The following is an 8876-nucleotide window of genomic DNA, read 5'->3' on the forward strand; positions in this document are numbered from 1 at the left end:
CCAAACCAGTAAGACCTTCATTCATCTTCGGAACACAAATGAAGATATTTTTGATGAAATCTGAGAATGCTTGTGCATTCCTCTGCTTGTAAACAAGGCACAGTGCATGTGTGTTCTCCGTCAGAACGCCGGCTCCTGCGTCAGCAGCATCACACGCATGCGTCGTGATACTCTCGTGAACGATGTACTAACTTTCTTTCTGGGTCTTGAACGTGGTCTTGGATTTCATCAGAAATATCTTAAATTGTGTTCCGAAAATGAACAAAGGTCTTATAGGTTTGGAACGACATGAGGGTGAGTAATTAATGACAGAATTTTCATTTTTGAGTGAACTATCCCTTTAAGTATTTTTTTCTCTTCTTTCCAACTCTGTTCTTTTATTATACATTCCCTTTCCTTTAAGGTTTTTTTTTCACTTTCTTTATTCCTTTCTATCTTATATTGTTTCTGTGTCCTGATTTTTTTCTTGCCAGGTCTCAATAATTGTCTGCATTACACTAAATAACCAGAATATAACAGACAAAATTACTTGCAAAACATGTCTTGTAAAATCAGTAAGGTCCTTTTCAAGGAAGAGTGGAAGGCCGTGGAGAACTGCTGTTCATCGCCCATTGATGTCAGATGTCTGTACAATTATTAAAAAAAACTCATATAATTTTCATTTTTGAGTGAACTATCCCTTTAAGTATTTTTTTCTCTTCTTTCCAACTCTGTTCTTTTATTATACATTCCCTTTCCTTTAAGGTTTTTTTTTCACTTTCTTTATTCCTTTCTATCTTATATTGTTTCTGTGTCCTGATTTTTTTCTTGCCAGGTCTCAATAATTGTCTGCATTACACTAAATAACCAGAATATAACAGACAAAATTACTTGCAAAACATGTCTTGTAAAATCAGTAAGGTCCTTTTCAAGGAAGAGTGGAAGGCCGTGGAGAACTGCTGTTCATCGCCCATTGATGTTAGATGTCTCTACAATTATTTAAAAAAAAAATTGAATATCACTCAAAGCACAAGCACTCAGCATAAAATATAATGAATATCTACTTATTCTGTGCAGGGTTTCACAAAACTGCAAAGCATGATTTTTCATTAAGCGCACATATGTGAATAAGCATATACTATGTGGAAACATGGAATTGGTGAATTTTCATATTCCATAGCTTCCATATTTTAATAAGTTTTTCAGCAGTTGAGCTCTCTTTTCACTCAATAAACAAGTAGAACTTCCACTTCCACTGCATGAGTTTAAGTCCCCAAAAAAGAGCACATAAAATATGACAAGAAAATGGTTATAATTAGTGCTGGGCATTGACGCACATTTAAAAACAATTTTAAATGATGTTTCTACTCCAAATAATTTTCTGAAATATAAACATTTAAACAGTGGTTGTGGTGATAACTTGTTTTCATGACATTTGTTCAAACATTAAATACTGAAAACGGATTACATAAGACATGATACATTTCATTAACTTGTACTGTATCGGTCAGCATACTTTATGATGCTTACGTTTATTTCATGTTATAACTAGCAGTAAAGAGGAAGATAGATGTTTGTAATCTATCTTATAAACCACTGGCTAGCTAGTACGCTAACTGACTGTTACAGTAAAGCTCGTCAGTAAAAACTAATAAGATCTGCCTTTTCTTTTCCTCAAAAACACTCTCTGTCTTTCTGTTGAGTCCAGACATGTCTTACCCCTCCTTTTTCTCCCTCTCTCTCATTCTTATATATACAACGCATTCTTTCTGAATCCCTCCTTCTGTATCCATCTCTCTCTCTTGATATTATGTTTTAAATATGTCTTACTCATATGCGAAGTATGCATGCTTAAATGTATACATTAGCTTCTCTTGGTTCAAATGTCCCAAATAAGGACATGAATGTTAGGACTACAAGGGTAAAGGAGTTCGTGATGAAACCATGAAGACAGTTCAGCATTCTTCGCAAAAGTCTATTCCTAATATGTCCATGTTTTTCTGTACATGTGGCTATTTTATATAAACACATGTTCTTGGCCAAAGATCCTACGTGTATGTTATTCATATCCTCATTGGTTAAGAGGATGAAACTCCCCTCGACATATGCCTATATAATATCTGTATTTCTATGAATAAATTGAAGTATTGAGGATACATTTGACTGTGTGTTTTCTTACTTCCCGGCCGTCTACACTTTAAGTAACTGAGAATTCTTCAAGGTGGCAAAGAGAATTTACTGAGGGACCAAATTGTTATTCTTTATTAACAATCTTGCTGCCACATTTCAAACACGAACCAACTCTGAAGTTCAGTTCGTTGTCTTCTTCTGGTGATGTTTTGTTTAAACCAACCTTCCGCGACCTACTGGTGCACTTCCGCCACCTATTGGTCTAGAGTTATTAGGGCACATAGTGGGATTGGGGAAATTTTTATATATATATATATGTTTTTTTATTATTATTATTTTTTTTTTTACGTCGTCACCAATCACCTGTAAACGTTCACATTGCGCATACGCAGGGACTCCCAACACACTGAACAAATTAAAATAGGAGTAGCAGAACACATTAATGTTTTTGTCATATGCTGCAATTACCAAAATCCAGTAAATATATTAAGTTATTAATATAAATATGATGATTTGAAACGCTCTACTGGATTATGAGGCAGCAACAGCTTGTGGGCAAGCCAAAAAGCTGAAATCTCACTGTTATTTGACTGCTTGAAGAAAAAAAGATTCAGAACCCTATCTGTAAAAAAAAAACTAAAAGAAAACCTTAACCATTTCAAATTGTATTCACTCTAAAACTGTATTCATTGTTCTTTCCACCAGACAACGGAAACATACCTTTAATCCAACAAACTAGATGCTCTTAAGTACTGTTCACTAAAGTTGTTTAGTTAAACTATTGCATCCACCTGAAAGTTCACATAACACAGTGTAATTAAGTAAATTCAACAAATTTGTAAAAATCAGTTATGTTTACTTGCTTTTCTTAAGTAGATTCAATGATTACTTTTTACAGTGTAGAACAGATCGACATGACAGCACAGGTAGCCTATTTTTAAATAATCTCAAACTGATACGATGAAACATACTAGAAGAACCAGAAAAACGTGTGAAAAATTAAGGTATAAACACGAAGAGCTAAGAAGCGTGAGACAGACGGTTATACGGTGGAATGGAAGAGGACAGACAACAGTGGAATCTTGTATTTGTTGTTTATTAACCCTTTATACATTTGAATGGTAAATTATTAACAAATGTGTTTATAAATATATTTGCAACCACTGAAAAATTACTTTCACTTTCACTTTGTCCTGAGAATAGTACGACGCCACATGCCTAATCAATGCTTCAGTTATTCTTATTGCGCATTTCATTTGTTTGTTATAAAACTCCAAAAACTGCCAATCATTGTTCTGTAGGAAATTCACAAGTGTATGATTTGACTGATGATCTCAGCAAGGAGGAAAATATTTTAGAGGTGAGAACACTTATGTTAAATACATTCTATTGGTAGCTTATAGCTTATAACTTGGTTGCATCATTAAATACCAGTCAAATATACAAAAGATCTGTAAAAAGATGTTTAAAAATGGTAGGTCAGCATAAAGACAATGATGCCTCATAGCGCTCTAGTTCTGGCAGTGATGATGGTTAAGTAACTGGATTAAATTTAGCAAATTACTCATTGTATCTTCTGTCTGGTCTGTAAAGGTGCTTTATCCTCTCTCTCAAACTCAATCTAGAGGTCGACGATTGATCGACCGGCCGATTAATCGGCCGATTTTTGGCATTTTTAAAATTAATCGGCATCGGCCGACTGTGCTGCAAATTAGGCCGATTTATAGGCAAGCGCATCTGCGGTTAGCTAAAGCGTTGTTGCGGAACGCCGGAGAATCTCTGGCTGCATGAGACGGACGAGCAGCTCACACTCTGCAGCCCTTTCTTGTTCACACACAGCTTCAGCTAATGATGGCAGGGCAAAACAGACCGTTTCGAAAGCGTAATTACGTTTTACCCTACTAGAATTGATGTCGGAACGTTATCATATTCATAAGTGCAAGTCATTTGCATGTGAAAATAGAAACATGTGTAAAGTCCACGCACTTGGCCCAATGAAGGTATCCAGTGGTGGATGAAGGTTTCTTGCGTGTTCGGTCTTTTCAGCGCGCAGAGTTATTCAATTTAGGTTTAACTCAAATCTGACTCCATTTTACGCAGTTTTGCGGAAACATACGCCTTCACTTAATCTACTTGAGAAAATAATTTCAGAATAAGTCAGAATAAATCAAATGTAACAATTTATTATCAGTCAGGTAAATATGTATTATGCCAATGATCTACATAGCCAATTCAAAGATATCAAATCAATACAAGACAATCAAATTCTCATAGACAAATCTAAGAGTAAAGGATTCATACCTAACTTTAGGAAAATACATAGTATTGAGTGTGTGAACACACTTCATACTATGGGCTCTCTGGCTACAGAATCGCCACGACCCTTTTGCTGCAATCCTTTAAATACAAAACCAAGATAAAACATCCCCCAAGTGGAGGCACGTACACACAATTGGAATTTACATTAACCCAGGTCCCAGACCTGGGTGGTTTGCACCTCAATGGGAACAGAAGGTAATTTGCATGGAATGACCCTCTACAGTAATCAAAGTATCTCTTAACTCTTAGGATCTGTATTATCTTTTAGTCTACTTTTGTAAGATTAAGACCATTGTACCACTCACCCTGAGACTATTCAAATTAAACCAAACATGACTGTAAATCTGATTTGCATTCATAGAACATTATACTATTGACCATGCTGAGTGAATCCAGTGGAGGGAGCAGATGAAAAGGCACTGATGCATATGTGAGAGAGGCGTTTCCTGCACCGCCACTCTGTGGGGTTTCTCCAAGATGCCCGTGTAAGTTTGTATTGTCTGTTTCTCAGGAGATCAAAGTATCTGAGTTTCGGAACTGATGCATATGCGAGAGACGTTTTCCCGCATTTTCTCTCAGTGAGATGTGGAAACAGATGTCTGTATGTTAATGCACTGTGTGTGTATTGTCTGTCTCAGAAGATCAAAGTGTCTGAGGTTCTGTAATTCTTACACATGCAATTCAGACGAAACTTCTGGGCTGATTATAACGTGCACGATAACTTTGCTCAAGAAATGTGTGTGTGGGTCCGACAACTCTTTTATTTTTGTTATCACTTGGCCATTTGACTTACAGAAGTGTCCAGTGTTTCCCATACATTGAGTTATGTGTGGCGGCTCGTCACAACAGACGGACTGCCACAAATAGATTTTCCAAAAGGCTATACTTCCTTGAATAAACTGAGCACTGCACGTTTCAAAATTAAAATGCAGCGCGGGTGTTTTTATATTAATGTATCTGTGAAAAGAACCGATCGTCTTCAGAAAAGCTTCTATGTCATTTTAATTTAATCTTTCCTGTAATGCCTGATAAAGTAGCGCTTATTTGATTACAGCTGTTACCGGGGAAACCGCTATATCTCCGCTCCAACAGCGCCTCCTGCTGGCAGAGAATTAATTTGCATTTGCAAGTCTGGAGCACTGCACGTTTCAAAATTAAAATGCAGCGCGGGTGTTTTTATATTAATGTATCTGTGAAAAGAACCGACCGTCTTCAGAAAAGCTTCTATGTCATTTTAATTGAATCTTTCCTGTAATGCCTGATAAAGTAGCGCTTATTTGATTACAGCTGTTACCGGGGAAACCGCTATATCTCCGCTCCAACAGCGCCTCCTGCTGGCAGAGAATGAATTTGCATTTGCAAGTCGGCGTCTGTCAGCAAACATAAACAAAAAGCATGCTTCAGAACTGTTTTGAGAAGGTGCTTAAGTTTTGAGCCATGAATTATTACTCTGAATTAGGCTACTACTACTATTACTATCTTGTATACCGCAATAATCATTTACTCAAACTCACTTTTATGAGATGAAGGGGAAGAAAAAAAAAGAATATCGGACAAACATATCGGCATCATATATCTGCCATCGGCTGCCCTGATTATTAAATATCGGCATCGGCCAGTGAAAAACCCATATCGGTCGACCTCTAACTCAATCTATAATGAATAACCAATCCATAAACACTTTTGGAACTCAGGAAGATGGAAACAAACTAGATCCCACAAACACAGTAAGCACTGTATATTTACTTCATTTCATTTTCATCAACGGCATCTGAACCAAACTCAACATGGTGTCATGAAGTTGTAAATCTTTATTATTTTCCACCCATGTCTTGCATTTTCCATTTTCTCTGCACTTAAACCTGCTTGTATAAAAGTTACTACTGAACTGCTTCAGTGCACTCGATGGCCGACCACTCAGCTCCTGTGTGGCTCCTGCCTTTACCCCTGCACTTCTGCTGCCTGCACCAACAAGCTGTGCTCCCTCGTCTCCACACTGCTAACCTGTGACTTGGTATCAGATCCACAGAGCAAAGTGTTTGGTTGTCCAACGTTCAGAGCCTGTCCTAATCGTGTCATAATCTGATTATGCATGAAAAAGGATGCAAGTTTGTAACATGCACATCATGCTTTCACCGGTTTTGTTTCATCTGCTTGGAAGGTGATTGTAGCAAAGATAAAGCAAACTACTGGAAACTAACTTGCACAAAGCCGAGAAAGACTTATGACAGATTTATGGCACCACAATACTAAACAGAGATTCCTCCCAGGGTTGGATAATATTGTCTAAAATGCAAATGAAAGATTTGTTAATTGCTATACAGAAGTGATCAGTAACAGAATTTCACAAATTGATTCAATCTACAAAACAAAAATAGCATTGCATTGATCCCATCTTTCCCCTGTGCTTTGAATCTATGCTATGCCATACACCTGACTGACTTGGACTTTGGTTAGCAGGCATAACAACTCAAGTAAAACTCAATAAATTAGCACTAGCTGGTTTGTATCTTATCAGTGAAACTGACTGTACATGATCTTTACTATGAGTCTCTGCCACCCTATCTTTTATACCTAAAATGTCAGCAATCTTATCACTTAAAATAACAGCTCATGGTGCAATACGGGTCTGAATACTTTCCGTACCCACTGTATATATATATATATTTATTTATTTATTTTAATTAATTTTACAACTCCATTTTGGTTCTTGTAAGTTTTGTTCCTGGGGTTCCTATATTGGATTCACCCTGCAACACATGACTACCATAAAGAGTGCATTTATACAACTGTTGTCATGAACACTGATGGAACTTCAAACCACCATCATTTCGAAAGTTTTTCCCACACTGATCACAAGCATAAGGTTTCTCTCCCGTATGGATGCGGGAGTGGCGCTTGAGTGTCAATGCGTGACGGAAGCGTGCGCTGCAGATGGAGCAAGTGTACGGCCTCTCTCCTGTATGGATCCTCTGATGGATCTTGAGATGTTGTTTACGGTTAAAGTCTCGCTCACACAGGCCACAACGATATAATCTTCGGCCGGGGGGAAATGCATGGCACTCGGGACCCTTGTAATTGTTGTGGAACTTTGGGAAGTAGCTTTGTTGCCCTGAGCTTGAGGATGACAAGAAATCTAGGTCGTGAGGCAGAGGAAAGGGAAAAATACATGAAAAAAGTCTTGTATAATGGCATATACAGTCATGTGAAAAAGTTGGGACACCCTATTGAATTCCATGGTTTTCTGTATCAGGACATAACAAAAAAATATGAAGTCTTAATATGGAAAGTCTTAAAATTTGGAAATAAAGCCTCAGATGAACAATATCACGACATATCACAGCGTGTCATTATTTGATTAACAAAAACAAAGCCAAGATGGAAAAGCCATGTGTGACAAAGTTAGGACACCCTATGATTCAATTGCCTGTAGAGTCAGCAGCAATAAATTGAAGTAATAATTTTCTGTATGACTTAATCAGTCTCTCACATCGTTCTGGAAGAATTTTAGCCCACTCTTTACAACGTTGCTCCAGTTTATTGAGGTTTGTGGGCATTTGTTTATGCACAGCTCTCACCACATGATTTCAGTTAGCATGAGGTCTGGACTATGACTGGGCTATTGCAGAACCTCATTTATTTTATTTTCACTGCTTGGGATCATTGTCCTGTTGCATCACCCAATCTTGGCCAAGCTTTAGCTGTTGGACAGATGGCCTCACATTTGACTCTAGAATACTTTGGTATACAGAGGAGTTCATGGTTGATTCAATGACTGTGAGATGCCCAGGTCCTGTGGCTACAAAACAAGCCCAAAATCATCAGCCCTCCACCAGCATGTGTGACTTCTGGTATGAGGTGTTTGTACTGATATGCTTATTAGGTTTTCACCAAACGTGCTGCTGTGCATTATGGCCAAACATCTCCACTCTGGTCTCATCTGTTCAAAGGATATTGTTCTAGAAGTCTTATATGGTTTGTTCAGATGCAACTATGCAAACCTAAACTGTGCTGCCATGCTTTTTTAGTTAGAAGAAGCTTTCTTCTGGCAAGCCTTCCAAACATGCCATACTTGTCCCATATTTTTCTAATTGTACTGTCATGAACTCTTATCATTTAACATGGTAACTGAGGCCTGTAGAGTGAAGGTGAAGTTCTTGGGTTGTCTGCCGTTTCTCTGAGCATTACATGGTCTGATCTTGGGGTGAATTCGCTGGGATGTCCTCTCCTGGGAGGATTGGTGTCTGTTTTGAATGTCTTCCACTTGTGAATAATCTTACTCACTGTAGAATGATGGACTTCAAATTGTTTGGAAATGGCCGTATTACTCTTCCCAGACTGATGGCAGCAACAATTGCTTCTCTAAGATCATTGCTGCTGTCCTACCTCATTGATATTGTGTTAACACACACCTGAAGGCTCCAGACCAGCAAACTGCCAAAACTTCT

The 8876-nt window shown here is 37.8% G+C and overlaps 1 protein-coding gene across 1 annotated transcript in view; it reads right to left on the reverse strand.

Annotated features, from left to right (window-relative positions):
• Window positions 1–7093: 7093 nt before the first annotated feature.
• Window positions 7094–8876, reverse strand: part of LOC107599206 (zinc finger protein with KRAB and SCAN domains 8-like) — a 5782-nt gene continuing 3999 nt past the window's right edge. Inside the window, exon 3 of the mRNA XM_016290734.1 lies at window positions 7094–7564. Within this exon, the coding sequence (XP_016146220.1) occupies window positions 7224–7564 (341 nt within the window). The 3' untranslated portion in view covers window positions 7094–7223. The remainder of the gene's footprint in view (window positions 7565–8876) is intronic.

Source organism: Sinocyclocheilus grahami, unplaced genomic scaffold (genome assembly GCF_001515645.1).
Source record: "Sinocyclocheilus grahami isolate Dianchi unplaced genomic scaffold, SAMN03320097.WGS_v1.1 scaffold262.1, whole genome shotgun sequence".
Taxonomy (NCBI): domain Eukaryota; kingdom Metazoa; phylum Chordata; class Actinopteri; order Cypriniformes; family Cyprinidae; genus Sinocyclocheilus; species Sinocyclocheilus grahami.